Source organism: Calonectris borealis, chromosome 14, assembly GCF_964195595.1.
Source record: "Calonectris borealis chromosome 14, bCalBor7.hap1.2, whole genome shotgun sequence".
Classification (NCBI taxonomy): domain Eukaryota; kingdom Metazoa; phylum Chordata; class Aves; order Procellariiformes; family Procellariidae; genus Calonectris; species Calonectris borealis.
The window spans coordinates 5,208,587-5,227,525 of NC_134325.1; the positions used below are offsets into that span (position 1 = coordinate 5,208,587).

Sequence of the window (18,939 nt, forward strand, 5' to 3'; positions counted from 1 at the left end):
GCTGAAAGCTTGTGAAATACTGATGTTAAAGAAAATTGGAAGGGAAAATGGCAATGTACCCCAATAAAGATGTGTATTTAGAGAGATGCCACTCTGGTACCTTATAAAAAAGCAGCAGCCCTCCTCATGTTATCATAGGACCAATATGCTTTAAGAGACAGGAGGAGGGAAGGTCAAAGTATGACAGTGGAGTTAGAGATTTTATTTCCAATATCTATTCTTGTGCCAAGATGTTGTCACCCAGGCAAGTCAGTATCAGACACAAATTACATGAAGATAAACTGGACTTTTCCAGCCAATATCAACAGATGTGGGGTGGGCAGGTGCAAACACTAACCTGTGCAAACACTAACCCACACGCTCTTGCGATTCACACTAATGTATCAAGGGTTTCAGCTGCAAAACCCCTGCTGTAATTGGGCTGCATATACATGACCACACTCACAAATGAGCTTACCCGTGTTACGCCCTTTATATTGAGGGTGCAAGTCCACAGATGCATGGGACATTAGCCAAGTGGAAACTTCACAAACATCAATTAAGTGATAAACTTGTCATCACGCTCCTTTTATATCAGGGTTGCATGGAAAAACCATGCAACTTGCTTAGTTTCTCTTGCAATGGAGCACAAGTCAGCACTGCTATCCAAGCACCCTGGCTGGCTCTGATTTATGCCGTAACAAAACCAAAGGACACAAGCAAATAGGGATGTGGCAGGCAAGCTATGGTCACAGGCTCTCAGCCGGCAAAATCCCAGTTCTGCTGAAGCTGTGGGAGACAAAATGACTCACGTAAGGCTGAGGATCTGCCTCGTGTGTTTAGTATGTGCTGAAAAATGTGCAGCTCGCTTAACTTCAAACTTACCCTCAATCTCAAGCAACGATTCAATCAGAGGCTACTTGCCACTAGCAGAAATGGACTCATTTTGATCCATAATCGGAAGTTTAATGCCTGATGCCAGCTGGCACCATATCTGTCTCCAAAGCTGGTGTCTGGTGAGGGGCAAAAAATGAAACCTCACCATTCAAACTTGACAAAAGTCCCAAGGCCAATTTAGTAACATGGCTTGTCTCATCTCCCCTCAGTCTTGGAAAGTACACGTTTTGCAGCAATATATAGAAATTAGTTTTTGGGAGAAAGTGTAGCCTGCTGGTAGAAACAAGGCATTTCCATAAGCTCACAGCAAGGTGAATCAAAACAGCCACCGTCCTCATTAACAGGCAGATTTGCAACCCAACAGTCAGCCTGCAACATTAAATTAACAGAAGAAGAGACACAAGTTGCACTTACCCAGAGAGGAGCTGCGTCCTGCGCAATTCTGGGTCAGAGGCTGCAGAGTGAGCCGCCGGGCTCTCAGCAGGTATCTGAAATCCTTCCCACCCCAGCACACTTGAAATCTTCCAGGAAAGCTTTCGCCCAGCCCACCTACCACCTTTCAGCTCTGCTGGCGTGTAATCTTCTCCTAGACACAGTTTTCTGCTCCATGTCACCTGGATACTTGTTCATGTTCAGCATTACGTGGAGGGATGCTCCAGACTGACACTTGTCATACAGAAACCTGCCATTAGCGTAAATGGTATTTAGATTATGGCAGTATAAGAAATCAATATAGGAAGGGCACAAGTGAGCTAGAAGAAGCAGTAATCATCACCTTCATTTTGGGCATGCTGCAGTAAGCAAAACCTACATCTCTATTGTAATGACAAATCTGTTGGGCATTGTGTGACACAAAGGGCAGTAGGAAAATTAAGTGCTAATATAATAGCCACTTAGGCCTCCAGGAGGGAAGGAAGTTATATAACTAATAATCTTTTAGCTGTTCAAGAGTTTCCACATGCTAGCAGAAGACGGGTTCCGGATGCCATCTTTTTCTAAGAGTCTAATTTCACTGGAGTTTTATTTCCTTAGTATTATGCAGTTACCCACAAAGAAAGATAACTTTGGCTCTTCTATCGCACTCAGAGTATTTTGGATATAGATACTTGAACAGGAAAAGAGAATGGAAATGTCCTGGTTTCGGCTGGGATAGAGTTAATTTTCTTCCTAGTAGCTGGTATAGTGCTGTGGTTTGGATTTAGTATGAGAATAATGTTGGTAATACACTAATGTTTTAGTTGTTGCTAAGCAGTGCTTATGCTAGTCAAGGACTTTTCAGCTTCCCATGCTCTGCCAGCAAGGAGGTGCACAAGAAGCTGGGAGGGAGCACAGCCAGGACAGCTGACCCAAACTGGCCAAAGGGATATTCCATACCATATGATGTCATGCTCAGTATATAGACTGGGGTGAGTTGGCCGGGGGGCAGCGATCACTGGTCAGGGACGGTCACGGCTGGGCATCGGTTGGCGGGTGGTGAGCAATTGCATCATGCATCACTTGCTCTGTATATTCTTTTATTAGTATTATTACTACTATTTTACTTTATTTTATTTCAATTATTAAACTGTTCTTATCTCAACCCACGACTTTTCTCACTTTCACGCTCCCGATTCTCTCCCCCATCCCACCAGAGGTGGGGGGAGTGAGCGAGCGGCTGTGTGGTGTTTAGTTGGTGGCTAGGGTTAAACCACAACAGGAAGAAATGCATCTCCATTCAGAGGAATTACGTGTAAGTACAGGCTTCTGAACTGGACCCATAATCTTAATGCACAAAGCACACTTTGAACAACAGACGCGTGTGACTTGAGTGATATACTTGAGTTAATGAAGCCTTTAATCTACAGCACTGCCTGCAGCAGTAATCGGCACTAACTGCTTAATGCAACCACACTGGGACTGGGAAGAGCGTGACAGAAGCCCGCACTTTCTAGCCTCCAATTTCAGTTACCCATATCTAAGCCCACCCTCTCATAGCAACAGCTACAGCAAAGAATGTCAATGTCATAGGAAGAATGCGCAAGTTCAGTCTGACAAAATAAATCGTAGCATGTAACACTATACCTGGGCTCTAGCTGGCATAAATCAGCACAGCTTTTTGCTCAGAAGGACCACAGTTTTTAGGCTTCTCCCAAAAGGTGTGACTGACGTAAATGTTATTAAGATCCTGCTAAGCTTACCGAAGGTGATGATTCCCTCCCTTACTTCATTGAGTTCAGATGTTTAGAAATCCCTGGAAGTATTTAAAAGACGTGTAGATGAGGCGCTTAGGGACATGGTTTAGTGGGCATGGGGGGGTTGGGTTGATGGTTGGACTTGATGATCTTTAGAGGTCTTTTCCAACCTTAATGATTCTGTGATTCTAAATCTTTTCTATAATTCATTTAAATTGGCTTGTTTTTAATACAAGTGCCATATTTCCATAATTGTCTATGTGGTATATAAATGTGCATGTTTACAAGCCTCCTGTGTAACAAAATCCCAATTTATGATGTATTTAAGTAATGGGGAAAATTACAATGAAAGCAACAATGTTGGGTATAAACAAATAGAATAAGTAAAATTAACCTCTCTACCGTAAGAGTTACTTCTGACTCAGAGGGTTGCTAACACTTTATTCATTAATGCAGAAATAATACATCCTCTATTTAAGAAGCAAAGGCTGAAATAGTTCAAAGTGTGATCTGGCTTTCTTGTTTTCAACAGCAGTTTGAGGATTATAGAGCACACTTCCTAACAATAAACCTTTAAAACTATGCTTAGACCTACTACTGCTACAATTGCCCATAGCACAGAGTCTCTAAGCAACGTGATTTACATCTATATTAATCTGGATCAGTGTGGTTTGGCCCCTCCTCAGAAACACCCAATTCTCCAGCCCTATTCAATATTTGCACCTTTCCAGATCATATCTTGCAGGTTTTTTGCCCAGTTTTTGTACTCCCCCCCCCCCCAGTCCTGCCTCTACCCAGAGAGTTGACAAGGGCTGTTCCCAGGAGGGCCGCTGGCTGCTTCCCACCGTGGGGGGAAGGGGCCCAGGGCTCAACTTGCTTGATGCAGCCAAAACCACATATTCTTCCCCAACCCCAACAGCTATCTCTGTTTAAAGATGCAAATACATCAGAGGACGAAAGGGAAGGGATGGAGATTGTTAATATATGGCTTCTGGGCAAAAATCTGTCCCAAACAGGGAGTTTCAGCTCCCTCCCACACATAGGACTGCGCTAGGCCAAGTAAAAGCCAGGTACGGAGGGGATGTTATAGGGATGAGAGCCCATAGTTCATCTTGCTCAAAAGGAGCAAGAGAGACCTATTCTGAGCCCTGCAAGAGAGACCTCTTCTCAGCCAATTAATGTCGTCTTTGTATTTCCCATGCTCTGTTTTCCTCAAGGTGGTGTGAAGCCCTATACTAAGTTTAGCCCTAACTTCAGGGGAAAAATAAGGTCCCTTTGAGCAAGGAGCATTAAGTAAATGCCATGTGTCTCCAGGCTGTCTTCAGGCTCATCTCCCGCACACTCGCAGCCCCTGCAATCATGGTGCCTGCTGGGCAGAGAGGTCCTGAAGGCAAGGGCTATCTCCCACAAGCTAAAAACTACGTAACCAATAATGGGGAAGAAAAAAAAAAAAAGGGACAAAAATCACTAACAAGGCAGTCTCAGAAAGGACTTTTATTAAGATGGGACCAGTGACGACTGAACAAGGGAATTAAACCTCACATATCCACGAAGCAAATGTGCCACTTTTTAATACTGCTCTCCAACCGCAGGCTCTCAGCCCACACGGCTTTATGCAGATAAAACAGCTCTTAATCAGAGCAGTATCAAGAATAATAATTTTTAAGCAGGCTGCTCCTGCTTGCCTAGCAGAGTAAGCAGTGAAAGCTTCCCTCCAAGGTGACTTCCAACCAGAGTGAGCATTGCCCACCAGCTGGAGTAGGACCGGCAGACAAATGCATCTTCTCTGCCACAGCCCAGCGCCATGCAAGCCTAGACTCTCGCATCAGCAGGACCTCAGAGCTTTATCCCAGCTGAGGACCTGGCACAATACGTTAAAAGGTATTTTGGCCGCAGACTCGTTTCTTTGTGGGCATGCTCCTCCCTCAGCACATCTGAATTGTGCAGCACCAGAGACAACAGCTTGGCTAGCTCTGCACCATGTCACGGTCTCTCCTTGCTTGTGGGGCAGACATGCCAAACCCATCGTGACCCCCGGGCCACGATGCACACCAGCACGAACAAGCAGTCCTAGCTGCGATCTCTCCCTAGCTTCCTCCCCATGGTCCGTGCCTCCTTGTGTGGTTTCTTCCAGCTATCAGTTGTACAGCAAACCTGGAGCTCAGGGTTTCTGGCTCTTGTTACAAGAGTGTCCTGAAGAAGGAAAGAGGGGGAGACGCAGGAGACCAGGTTGTAAGTAGTCAGGGCCATGTGCTGCAGTTATGCACAAAGGCCATCGCTTTGAAAACGGGAAGCAAAATCATGTCACTCTCGGCATGTCACTCTAGTGTCCTCCCCGTTGAGGCTGATGCTGCAGCGTACATGCAGAGGACATGCCCTGTAGACAAATCGATTCCTCTGGCTAATTTGGTTATGACTCAGGTGCTGCCCCCACAGAGAGCATCCCCATCATGTGTCATAGCAGAGATAGCCATGCTGGCTCCAAACCTGGTCTATCAATGCAGCAAAAGGCAGTGCAGTACAGAGATAAGGCCTGGGCCCCAGGGGTAGCACCGAGCTGTGGCCAGACCGATTGCCCGCTGCTGTTCCCTTCAGCAAGCGACTTGCTGGAGGGAGCCCACCGGCTGTGAGCCTGCTTCTCACCCCCTGCACGGCTCCAGGTGGCAGCTGTGCCAGGGCCGCACCATGCTCCCGGGCAGCGCACGCTGCTGCATGACACCGTTTCAGCCTGCCCTTCGCAGACCACAGCACAGCCGATGCCGGAGCAGCACAATGCGTCCCTTCGGAGGAAGAGCGATGTGAAAACCCACCGAAGGTGATGTGCAGAGAACTGCTCCTTAACAGACTGAAGGCTGGCAGCTCTTTTGTTATGAGCTCTTTGGAGGATCAGACGCCCTCCCCTCCCACCTCTACAGCCACGGTAAACAGCTGCAGCTCTGGTCGCAGCTCCGGGTCTCATAGTCCCTCCAGCTTTCTGCAGCTTCACACCTGCGTTAGATGCCTTTGGTGAAGCAAAGAGTCGGTATGTCAGGGATGAAGCCAGAGCAGAAAGATGTGTTGTAACATGTCAAAAGGGGAGGTGAAGAAAGATTATTTTTTCCCTCCCAAGTTACCTTCCTAAAGCGTTATTTCTGGTGTAGGTAAAGCCTTCCAGTCTGAACTACGTACACCCTTCCCAACACATATTCATGCTTTAGTCATTTGCCTCCTCTCAAAGCTCAGTTGAAATAGACTCTGCAAGACCACTCTGATTCATTAGCCTTAAAAGCCAAGTACTGCCTCCTGTGGATTATGGAACAAATTCTGCCAGTTCTTGAGCCATTCCAGTATCATCCCAGCACAAGATTTTACTTTGGAGGTACACGTACACAATTCACTGTAACCAAAAGCATTACTTAAGGATGAATTTAGCTTATGGCACAGAAGCACAAAGATACCAAACCTCTTCAGTTATTTTTGAAAAACATTAAATTTAAAAAAAAAAAGAATTTGGCACTACAATGGTATAATTTGCAAGCTACTTCCCTCTGTCTCTAAAGATAAAAATCATCTCCAGGCTGCTGATGAACTTACCAGGTACATGTCAATAACTGGGGGACAATTCATCTGAAGTATCAGACAATACAAGCTGCTGTGCAGAACTGGCAAAGCAATTTAAAAGTTTTGAAACCTGGCTTTGCGAGTTAAGAACAGGGAAGGGACGGGATTTCTACCTGCGAGAGACAACGCAATGGACTGGCCATTAACCAAAATATTTCAAAACTGGATGACAATGGATCCGCAGGGAACCAGGATACCAGTAATAGGTGTTCAGTGCTGCAGCGAAGCACCAGACAACTTCCCCACCAACAGTTAGCAATTCTCACAGCCCGCATTAGTCTGCTGGTGTATTCAGACAATCCCTCGCTTTCTAGAAACAGGAACATGCAAAGCAGCGTATCTAACAGCGCAGCTTCTCTGCTGTTCTGGCTGAAAGCGTTTTGTCTTCTTGCAGCATTGAAACGCCCTCCCTTCACCTGCAGGGCCAGGACCTGGTATTGCTGGACCAGCCTAGCGTGAGCCACAGCTTTGCTCCATCAATCCAGCTGTGCTGCTACACACGTCACCTATTGACAGGACAGCGGCGAGTCGCTACCTTACTGCCGGCTACGTTAATTAAGCATCATGACTCCCTCATGAGACAGGCAGGTGACACCATCCCCGCTCAAGTCGCTAGATGATGGAAGTGCCAGACTGGCTCGTCAGGGGTGACGAGGTCTCAGTGGGAGGTTGCCCAGCCCGTGGCAAGGTCTGCCCGACGCGGTGGCCGACACAAGCCTTAGCCCAAGCCGTCACCTGGACGGCCAAGCCACCTCCGGATGGTGAGGCGGAGGGCAGGGAGGCCGGGGGGCAGGAGGATGCTCCCGGGCGCTGCGAGCCCAGGGCAGCTGGGGCAGAGACGCCCGCGCAGGTGCATTCCACGTGAAGCAGGCGTATTACAGAGTCTTTTAAAAACATCAATGACACGAGCAGACGGAGGGCCGCCCGGGGGGCCGCACCGCTGGAGCAACAGCTGCCGGGGGAGGCACGGGCGCACGCCGGGGGCCGGGGCGAGCATCAGGCACGCGGGGGGCGGGGTCTCCGCCAACGGTCGCCCGGCGCCAACGGTCGCTGCCTCGCACCCCGGGCGCGCGCGGGGAGCGGCGGCGGGAACGGAGCGCCCACCCCGCTCGGGGGCAGCGCCTCGGGGACGGGGTAGGGGGCACCGGCGATGGGGGGGAGGGACACACCGCCCGGGGAGGGGGCCCCTGCCGGGCGGCCGTGGGAGGGGGCGCGGGTCCCGCTCGCCCCGCCTGCCGCGCGGCCCGCACTCACCACGGTGACGGCGGACACCATGTCGGCGGCGGGGCACGTCCTGCTGGCGCTGCTGCCCGCGCTGTCGCCGGCCCGCTGCCCTGCCTGCCTGCCTGCCTGCCGGGGCGCTTTTTTAGACAGCGGTGACGTCACAGCGGAGGGGGCCCCCGCGGCGAATGCGCTGCGGGGAGAGGGAGGGGGACGGCCCCGGCCCCGCCCCGGGGCGGGCGAGGCAGGCAGCGCAGGCAGCGCGGGCAGGGCCCGCGGTTCCCACAGTCCGCGGCGGCGTCAGTAGCGCCGATCCCCCCTGATGGCGAGGTGCTGGCCAGGCAACCGGCAGCGGCCGGGTTTTGCGCCGCGTCCCCTCCCCGGGGGTGGCCGCAGCGGGGACGCGGCCTGCGGGGTTCCGGCGGGAGGCGGCGGGGTGCGCTGGTCCTTGTAAGCCCCGGTTGCCGGGCCCTGGGGGAGCCGCAAGAGCTCCCTCCCGACAACGCGCTCCCCCGCGCCCCGTGCCGGGGCAGGGCGCGTTGCCCTGCCCGCTGCAGCGTTAGCGAGGGCTCGCTTCTCCGGCCGCTCGCTCCTGGCTGGGAAAGCGTCGGTCCGTTTAGCAAAACGGCTTCCCTGCCCGGCGAGGGGTGCCGGCGGCCGGGTCTGCCCTCCGCCCGTCGGTAAACGCCCCGCAACGGCAGCGTCTCGGAGGCTGGAGGACACCCCCGGGCAGGGCAGGCTCGCGTCCTTTGCCCCAGCACCGCCCGGGGCTGCCGGTGCCAGCGGTACCAGGCACGGAGCGGGGGGTAGCACACCTCATACCCCTTGCGCCATCTCGGGTGCCTCCCGTCTCAGTGTTTCCCCCCGGCACGCCTGGTCGCCTGCCTGTGCCCGCACACCCCCAGCCCTTCTCCTGCCTTGCCTTCCCAGGGCTTCCTGCCTGCCACCCTCCGGCTCCTGGCCCTCCCTTTCACATCCCGATTTCTTGCACAGACCGCTGTGGCTTTCCACCCTTTCTGCTCCACCTTGACTCCTCACCACTCCCCATTTCCCCATTTTTCCCTTTCCAGGGGCTTCTGTCATTTCACAGCTGCCCCCTTAACGCTTTCCATCGCCTCCATCTTGAGACCCGCAGGTGCTTGGCAGACCCTCTCCCTGCAGGGCTGGCCATGTTTTCCAGCCCTGTCCCTGCTCCCAACGGCTGGTGATGGCCCCTGTGCCCCCCCAGGAGCGCATGCCTCCCAGCTCTCCTCCCCATCTCCATCCTCCTGCCAAGGTCATCCAGAGGCTGCAAAAATGTTAGTGTTGGCACAAAGACAGGGCGAGGAACATGTAATGTGGGATACTAGAGAGTGGGACGCAGCTCAGGCTTATTAAAGTGACCCTGGGACTACCTTCAATCTGTTTTTACTTGAGGATTAATATTTAAGGATGCAGGAAGCAGCTTTACGTGTAATACGATCTTGCTCAAAAGTTTCACTTCATAACAAAACAAACAGGTACTTAAATAGTAGATGATTAAGTAATCTGCTATTTGCAGCCTGAGCAAAAGTCATGTTCAGTATTTATCACATCAAGGGAACATTTTCTTCTATAAAGAAAAAAAAAAATCTGTGCAATTCTTTTGCAGCCTTTGTGCAATAGATTGGTATCATGTTTCCGAGGACGAAATGTATACGAACAGCAGTCCCGAGATCCCACACAGGCAACCGGATTTATATCAATAGAGACGTGTAAATAGAGAGAGGGCAGCGTTTGGCCCGTCACCATCCGATGGGACTGGGATGGACGCTGCAGCCTTTGTGTCATTTACCGATCTAAGAGGGATTTCTGCCGGAAAACTGCAAATCTGCACTATCAGATCAGAGAGGCATTGCAGTGAAATCTGTGGCAAGTAAACCTCAATCAGATCAAAGCAAACTGTACAGCAAAGACCGCGTGGTCAAGGGATTGAGTGCTGTTCTTACAATTTCAGTTAAAATAGTTCATAGGGCAGTAACATTTTCATTAGGCAAGAAGAGAAGGATAAGCTTTCCTTTTTTTCAGGGAGCCATGTGAACTAGAGAATGGGAAGAAATTTCACAGCTTTTCACAATGAAGGCTTTGCCCGGCTGAAATCAAGGGGGACGGTCCCTAGCGGAAGCAGCACAAGGAAACAGAGGTATTTAGATGTCAAAGGATGCAGTTAATTTGATACCATACAGGATGTTCAGAAGGACCAATGGACTCCCAGAACTTGGGTTCCTAATTGCTTTTGAAAATCCTTCTGGGAGCTTGATTATGTCTTGGCATTTAAATACCTTAAAAAAAAATCTGCTCCTTGGTCCTTAGCCAAACTCTTCATCTGCTTATCCTGGCCTTTATTTAAGTGACGAGCCAGGCAGTGCAATGTGTAGGGGCATGTTTGCGTTTGGGTATTGTCTCTGCTGTTCCAAATGTGGGGAGATGATATTAGGATGGATGCAGCTTTGCGTTTTTTCTTTTTTCCTAATGCAGTATCTGTCTTCACTGGTTAGCAGCTGAAGCTTTGCCTGGTCTCGCAAACGAGATCTTTCTCTGTGTCATTGATGCTGACATTCAAAATATGTTAACACTGGGGGGTGGGTTTTCATGGGTGGGTTATTAGCTCAAAGAAGCCTATCAGAAGTGAAGGGGAAACTGTGTGTGTGTCCTGACCTTCCCATCTCAAACAGGCACTGGGAAACTCAATCTCATTACTTTTGCTTGGAAGGGGGTTGACCTTTTGTGATTTCCAGACAGTTCCTTCCAAAAACCTTTTGAAAATAAAGATTCAGAAGTCCTAACAGCAAATACGGTATTTGTGTGTAATTAAGAGATGGCTCCTGTGACACAGATTTTACAACCGGAATATAAGGTGAAAATTTGTTGTTGTTGATTTAATACTAGATTAATTTCACGTGACTCCAAGATTATTCACAGGATACGTCCATTTTTCCACTATCAGAGTAAGTGCTACATCCACGATAAGTAATTCCTTGTAAGTGAGGGACACCTTGGAGTATAAATTAGGAATTTGGATAGAAAAGAAAATAACATTTCATTTTACATTTTATCTAAGTTACATGTTATCTACATTTTATCTAAATAACAGAAATATTTTACATTTGATCTAAGTTAGGGGCACCTTGGAGTATAAATTAGGAATTTGGATAGAGCAGAAATATTTTACATTTTATCTAAATGCAAGTTCTGATAGAACAGGTCTTGGCAAAAATCCATTCCCACTGTAGAAACACCAAGCCACAGATGAAGCAGGCAAAGGGAATACAGGATCGGTGGCTTCATTACACCATCAAATTTGTCTTGGTCTGTGCATGCCACACTTTTGGTGGGTTTTTTTTTGCTGGTGGTGTTACAGTCTCCTGTCCTGACCTGACTGCAGGCAAGAGAGGTCTCATGTGGCTCATCACAACATTTTGTTTTGTATCAACTGCAGGGATTTAACAAAAAATAGAAAATAGTTCTAATTTGGGGGGTGTGTGGTATTTTTAACTTGCTATTAGTAGGCAAACAGAGAGCAGTAATTACATGAGCATAAATTTATGAGGATTGGGAATAGCAAACCAGAGCATTAAGTACTTCTGAACATGTTTGTGCTTGAAAATGCTTCTGCCAGGCCATGTTTGTGGTGTGCGGGGGAAAAAAAAGAAAGCAAGAGAAGGCCCATCTTCAGCAAGGTTGCTATACAGCCAATTTTTTTCTGAAGGATCCCACGTTGTTCAATCTACTGCACATAGCCCCGTGGCTCCGTGTGTGTGCAGTAGCTCCAGGGCTCATGCGGGTGTATTATTGCTTTTTAAAATTAACCGCCGTAAATTTCAATAATAGCCTGACCCTTTTTTTTCCCCTTTCTGTATTTTTTTTCCACTGGTTTATTCTCCTGTTGGAGAAATGTCAGCCCATGGACTCCACCAGTCCCTCCTAGCTGGGTGCCCCCCCGAATCCCAGTGCGTCAGGAAGACTCAGAACTCTACATTGCTAAACACAGTTCAAACACGTCCAAAAAAGGCACACTCCTCCAAAAAGTGATTGCCTTCGCAGTGCAAGGGCCTGTGGATGTTTGCATGAAATGGAATATATGGGTGTTTATAGGAAAATGTTGGGACAACCATAAAGCTCTATGTTTTCTAGCTGTTTATTATTCAGGGAGGTTGTCCCACCTCCAGCAATGGCTGGAAGATGAGCAAAACATTTCTCACGTTCAGGAGCCTCTGGAACGAGGGGGGCCCCATCTGCTCTCGCTCTGCTGGAACGGGCTCTGCCAACGGGCCATGGAGGCACATGCTTTGGTTTGCACTTTCAGATTTACTATTAATACAAAAGTGCCTGGGAATTAAACTACTGAGGAACCAGAAACAAGTCTGTCCTTAATGCTGGAAAAGTTTTATTTGAGACTCATCCGTGTGGGATGCTCCCGAGTCATCTCCTTGCTGGCTGCCCCGAGCACAGTGCACCCAGATCCTGGGATGGCGGTGGTCATGTCAGCTGCTGCGGATACATCCAATGTGGCTTTCTATTTTGTCATATCCAGCTCTGTTTAAGCTCACTTGTGATTCGTGTACTGGTCATTGCACTAGTTCCTGATACTTTTCGTGTCAAGTAATCTGGTGTTTCCCCCTGCAGATGAGGACATACTGTGCTGTTTCCTTTCTATACAGGTTTATTTCCTGATGCCTAGAGAAATTCAGGAAGTGCCTTTACTTCCCTCATGATGGCAATTCCCATAATGATAATAAACATAAAGTATTAAATTTAGACCACAAAATTAACATCTCAGTGAAATAAAGGGGGGACACTGCAAATTCATGCCTCCTGAGAGCACTTTTTCAGGCTATTTACTGAGCCAGAAAGACAACACATCATCTATTTATAGGCTTTGTATTTGAAAGTTTTCTTCCCAGGCATAAAATCAATTTGCTGTTTGAGCTTAATAAATGCTGTGTGTACGTGTGTGTGTACACGTATATGGAAAAGTTTATTTCTAGAGATGAGCATGTGTGTAGCTAAGTGGGATCCAGAGTGCAGGTCCATTATGGGACTTTGCTTGTTTGTGATAGGTTTATATCCTAATAGGCATCAAAGCAAGCATTAAAATCTTATAAAAAAGATTAATAGGGAAGGAAAAAATATTCTCCATTTTTTAAAATTCTCTATTCTACAGCATGGAATTAAATCATAATATCTAAAATGTTTACAGTTTATAGAATCATAGAATGGTTTGGGTTGGAAGGGACCTTTAAAGATCATTTAGTCCAACCCCCCCCTGCCCTGGGCAGGGACACCTCCCACTAGATCAGGTTGCTCAAAGCCCCATCCATCCTGATTTTGAACACTTCCGACCATGGGGCACCCACAACTTCTCTGGGCAACCTGTTCGTAACCACCCTCACCATAAAAAAAAAGTTCTTCCTTATATCCAATCTAAGCCTATTCTCTTCAGTTTAAAACATTGCCCCTTGCCCTGCCACCACAGGCCTCGGTAAAAAGTCTCTCTCCATCTTTCTTATATACTAAAGGACAGCAATCAGGTCTCCCTGGAGCCTTCTCTTCTCCAGGCTGAACAACCCCAACTCTCTCAGCATTTCTTCACAGGAAAGGTGTTCCAGCCCTCTGATCATCTTCGAGGCCCTCCTCTGGACCCACTCCAACAGGTTCATGTCTGTCTTTTACTGGGGACCCCAGAGCTGGACACAGTACTGCAGGTGGGGTCTCACCAGAGCGGAGCAGAGGGGCAGAATCCCCTCCCTCGACCTGCTGGCCATGCTGCTTTGGATGCAGCCCAGGCTACGGTTGGCCTTCTGGGCTGCAAGCACACATTGCCAGCTCATATTCAGTTTTTCATCCACAGTACCCCTAAGTCCTTCTCCTCAGGGCTGCTCTCAATCCACTCATCAGCCTCTATCCATGCTTGGGATTGCCCCAACCCAGGTGCAGGACCTTGCACTTGGCCTTGTTGAACTTCATGAGGTTTGCATGGGCCCACCTCTCCAGCCTGTCAAGGTCCCTCTAGATGGCATCCCTTCCCTCTAGCATATCAACTGCACCACTCAGCTTGGTGCCATCTGCAAACTTGCTGAGGGTGCACTCAATCCCATTGTCTGTGTCATTGATGAAGATATTAAATAGCATTGGTCTCAGTACAGACTCTTGAGAGACACCACTTGTACCGGTTTTCATTTGGACATTGAGCTATTGACTGTAACTCTTTGGATGTGACCATCCAGCCAATTCCTTATCCACCTGACAGTCCATCCATCAAACCCTATCTCTCCAATTTAGCATCAATAATGTTGTGGGGGACTGTATCAAAAGCCTTACAGAAATCCAGGTAGATGATATCCGTAGCTCTTCCCTTGTCCACTGATGCAGTCACTCCATTGTAGAAGGCCACTAAATTAGACAGGCGTAATTTGCCCTTGGTGAAGCCATGTTGGCTGTCTCTAATCACCTCCCTGTCTTCCATATGTTTCGACATATCTTCCAGGAGGATCTGTTCCATGATCTTACCTGGGCACAGAGGTGAGGCTGACTGGTCAGTAGCTCCCAGGGTCCTCCTTTTTACCCTTTTTTAAATGGGTAAAAAGTCCCCTTCTTCCAGTTGCAGGGGACTTTGCCTGACTGCCATGACTTTTAAAATGTGATGGAGAGTGGCTTGGCAACTACATCAGCCAGTTCCCTCAGGACCCTGTGATAAGTCTCATCAGTTCCCACGGACTTATGTATGGTCAGGTTCCTCAGGCTGTCTCAAACCTGATCTTCACTTATGATGGGAGGGAATTCATTCGCCCAGTCCCTGCCTTGAGGTTCAGGGACTTGAAAGATGTGAGAAAAGAGATTACCATTGAAAACTGAGACAAAAAAATTGTTGAGTACCTCAGCCTTCTCCATGGCAGTTGCCACTACTTCTCCTGTCTTACTTACTGGGTGGTGGTGGTATGTTTTCTTTAATCTTTCTTTTCTGCCCAACATACCTGTAGAAGCCCTTATTATTATTCTTCGCATTCCTTGCCAAATTCATCTCCAGTTGAGCCTTAGCCTTCCTGATTCCATGCCTATACATCCAGGCAGCCTCCTTGTATTCTTCTGGATACAGGTCCCTGGTTCCACTGCCTGTGCATCGCTTTCTTACACCTTAGTTTGACCAGGAGGTCCTTACTCTGCCATGCTGGTCTCCTGCCTTCCTTTCCTGATTTCTTACCTGTGGGAATCAAGAGCTCTTGTGCGCTAAGAAAAATGTCCTTAAAGAGCTCTGTTCAGCTCTGTTCAACTCCTTTATCCCTGAAGGCTGTTTCCCAGGGGGTCCCATCCTTAAACAAATTAAAGTTTGCTCTCCTAAAATTCAGAGTCTTGACTCTACTCTTCATTTGGCCCATATCCCTCAAGACTGTGAATTCCATCAGGGCGTGATCACTGCGGCCCAGGCTGCCACTAATCTTGCCATCTCTAATTAGTTCATCCATGTTGGTAAGCAACAGGTCTAATAACGCTTCTCATCTGGTTGAGCTATCCATCACCTGGATTAAGAAATTATCCTCGACGCACTCCAGGAGCCTCCTGGATTGCTTTCAGCTTGCTGTGCCACTTTTCCAGGAGATACCAGGGTGATTGCCGTGCCCCAGCAGGATCAGAGCATGCGAGCGCAATGTTTCCTGTAGTCAAAGTAAGAACGCTTCGTCAACAGGCTCCCCATGCTCGGGTGGCCTGCAGTAAACACCAACCACGAGGTTTCCTTTGTTGGCTTGGCCCCTAATTTTTACTCATAAGCTCTCAACCTGTTCATCGCTGTTTTTCAAAGACAGTTCTGTGCAGTCAATCCATATTTTTTACATGGAGGGCAGCCCCTCCGTCCTTTCTGAACAGCTTATAGCTATCGGTTGCAGAGCTCCAGTTGTGCAATTGGTCCCAGTGATAATGGGATTAGATCGTAGCTTTCTAGCTGCACAGTGGCTTCCAACTCCTCCTATTTGTTACCCAACATGCAGTTTTATATCTCCGTACTATCCTTTAAAGCTATTGCATGTAACATGTAACAAGTTAAAAGAAATTGGGAAAGGTTCAACAGAAGCTCTTAAATAAACTAAAAAATCCAGAACAGCCTACCTCAAATAAAAGTTCTGATGCAGTTACAGCTTCTGTTCCTCACTGAGGTGCCCCATTTCCCAGGTTAGACATCCACCTAAAAGAGCTCTGATTTATCTAGCGATCAATTCACTAGTGATTTAGTGATGTACTTCTTTACAGCCAGGAAGTGGTAATAGCTGGAGTGTTACAACATGCATGAAAAGAGGTGAAGGCTTGTCCTGGGAAACATCATCAGATGATTTGTAGGGAAAGAACATGACTCAATTAAATCGTTAGATTACAAAACAGAATATAGGTAGGGCAAATGCTTTAATGTCTATTGTCATTAAAGCAATCTAGCTGAGCATCTGGCAGAAAAATTGTACTCATGATGAGGGAGAAGCTTTAAGGAAGAAGAGGGAGAGGAGCCCAGCCCAACCCAAAGCTAAGTGCTGGTGGCTGGTGGATGAGACCAACTTTTGGTGGCATTTTAGGTTTTGGTGGGCTTATACCCATCATGAATGCATGGTATCACATGGGATGAAGGCCAGCCAGAAGCTGGGAGGGGAGCAAGGAATTGGCCTGGAAGAGGTGCATGGTGGTCATTAGAACTGTAGTAACCTGATGTTGTTCGTCTCGGGTTTTCAAAAGTGACTGGTGACTTTCAATGGATGGTCTAGGTACCTCAAGTACCTATTTTTCAGAGAGCATTTTCAGAAGTTCTGCTCTGCTCTATGATATTTTCCAGTGGCCCACCGTAAATTGCAGTATCCAAAGTCACTGATCACCTCAAAGTCTTGTCTTGGGCAACAGGCATTTTCTGAATTACTCTAAAATCAGTCTGAGTCGCTAATGAGTTCAGATAAAGTTTTTTACCACTATGTTTATTTAAAGCCAATCACTGTTACATTTCCCAGAGGAAAACACTGCCAGCAGCGTCAGCAAGCAATACATTGATTTTAAATCAGCAAGACTGCCATTGATCTTAGCAGCTATTTATTGCACATGTTCCCAGCAGCCACTTTCTAATGGAATTTTAACAATTCAGTAGGGTCGCTCGAAGGTCTCGAGGAAGCAAGGGAAAATTTCGTCTCATGCAGGAAATGCCTCCCTAAGACAGTGCCTTCACTCGCAATCATAAGACAGTCGGAGTGGTGCACTTCTCGAGTTTTGGTGAATCCTAATGATTAATTTTCAAGGCATACATAGTTCTTATTTTACTCAGCTTGTCCTGGCAATATATACACAGTTTCACCTCTGTCTTATGAAATCCCTAAGCTGCTGGTTGCTGGAGGCTGGGAATATAGAAAGCAAATATGTCTAGCCTCTTGGCCTCTGCTGGGGCTCTGCAACAGCTAGGTGCTGTCAGCCTTGGGGTAGACGAACCCTTAGTCTGGTGCAGTACATCTACCCTTACATTAGAAATACTGTTATAAGAACTGCTCTGAATATGCCTCTCTTCCTGCTTTCTTTCCTGTAGAACATGGCCTTTTTCGTTTGAGTTAAAATCTTGCACCAGAAGGACAATTTTTTGTTTGGGTATACCATTTCCAATGGTTTAACAGAAAACAACACGCAAAACATTCTTCTCTGACAAAAACTACGTTTGTTACCAATCTCACTCTGTTTTCTTGTGTGTGATCTCAGCTCCAAAAGTGTCACACGGATACGCAGGCAAAAATTGGAGGAGTAGGAAGGGAATAATGACTGTAAAATATTTAAGAAAAATGTTAGTTTATCATAAAACTGAAAGGGAAGTGCTTGGTTTGGGGCTGGGGGAGGTGGCCGGTATACGCTTTGAGTTGAGCTGCTGCCCTGCCTTCAGTGCCAGAAGAGCCTTGGCGGCTCCATGCCGCGGCTCCTTTCCGTTTTGAAATCGCTGCCTGCAGAGCAGTACCTGCTGGGGCCACTGCACCCCTGTGCCCCTTGGGCAGGCGTCCTTGTCCCCGTCCGGTTGGCCGGGTCTGCTGAAAAGCAGCACGCACACCGAATGGCTCCGCAGGCCACTGACGTCGGTGGCCTCGGCTATTCCTGAGGAAAGACATAAGTGCCAGACGTACTGAAACGGTTCCTGAGATCGGTACAGATAGCACAGCCACACTTTTCTCTGCCTCTTACACGTGCGTAATGCACATTACCTAAAAGCTACAAGTAACATAAGCACTTGACAGGTACCTGTAATTTTAGCCGAGACTTGACCTGTAAGAGTGCTGTGGTTGTATTTCTTTGCATACTACAGACTGCAACATAACCCAGCAGATAACGAAGGACGAGGGCAAACGAGCACTTTGAATGCTTGGCAGCATCCATCACTTGCAAACCTCCACCGCCTGATATTGAGCCGAACCTGGTGGATGTTCTGAGCCACTCTGGCACGCTGCTTCTGTGTTACGGCAAGGACCAGAAGAAAAATACGATTGTGTGAGATTCCCTAGGTCCTTTTGGGAGGTCTGGATTACACGCGTGGGTGGAAGTACCCCGTACAACGAATAGCAGAGGGAAGGAGGGAAGCAGCGCATTCTAGTAAATAAGAATTAAACGGGACCTGGGCTTTCAGCCGGGCTCCTCTGCTGACTCGCCAGATGATCATGAGCACATTTTGGTTTTTTACACCAGTCTGCATCAGGGAACAAGGATTGAAAGCTGTCTTCAAATCTGGATTTTCCCTTTGTAGCAAAGGAAGCTTGAATACAGCTAAACCCAACCAAAGCACGAGCCAGAAAGCAATCCCTTTTTTGGAAATACATCATTTTACCTGCGATTAAGCAAAGCCGTAGTGCTCAGGCAGTGCAGCCCACAGGCAGCTAAAAGCGTGGCTGTGGAAGGCGTTTGAAGCAAAGCCCCGCGGTGAACGCTCAGGGGCTGGGGCAGGCGGCTCTGGAGCTGAATTTCTGGCTAACACACGGCCTGGGCTTTTTGGACCTTCACAATGGTGCCACAGTTCCCTGTCACTATGGAAACTGGTTTTTGAAAAGGCACTAGTTTAAAA

The 18,939-nt window shown here is 48.0% G+C and overlaps 1 protein-coding gene and 2 long non-coding RNA genes across 3 annotated transcripts in view; 1 reads left to right on the forward strand and 2 right to left on the reverse strand.

Annotated features, from left to right (window-relative positions):
* The window catches only part of TMEM86A (transmembrane protein 86A), a 26,113-nt gene extending 18,083 nt beyond the window's left edge, over positions 1-8,030 (reverse strand). The window contains exon 1 of the mRNA XM_075163047.1: positions 7,902-8,030. Within this exon, the coding sequence (XP_075019148.1) occupies positions 7,902-7,922 (21 nt within the window). The 5' untranslated portion in view covers positions 7,923-8,030. The remainder of the gene's footprint in view (positions 1-7,901) is intronic.
* On the reverse strand, positions 4,527-7,886 carry LOC142088094 (uncharacterized). Its single transcript, XR_012675717.1, has 2 exons — positions 6,161-7,886; positions 4,527-6,048 (listed from the first exon to the last, which is right to left on the reverse strand). It is a non-coding gene; the product is annotated as an uncharacterized LOC142088094 (long non-coding RNA).
* On the forward strand, positions 7,682-17,537 carry LOC142088095 (uncharacterized). Its single transcript, XR_012675718.1, has 3 exons — positions 7,682-7,781; positions 9,915-10,029; positions 17,431-17,537. It is a non-coding gene; the product is annotated as an uncharacterized LOC142088095 (long non-coding RNA).
* Positions 17,538-18,939: the final 1,402 nt, after the last annotated feature.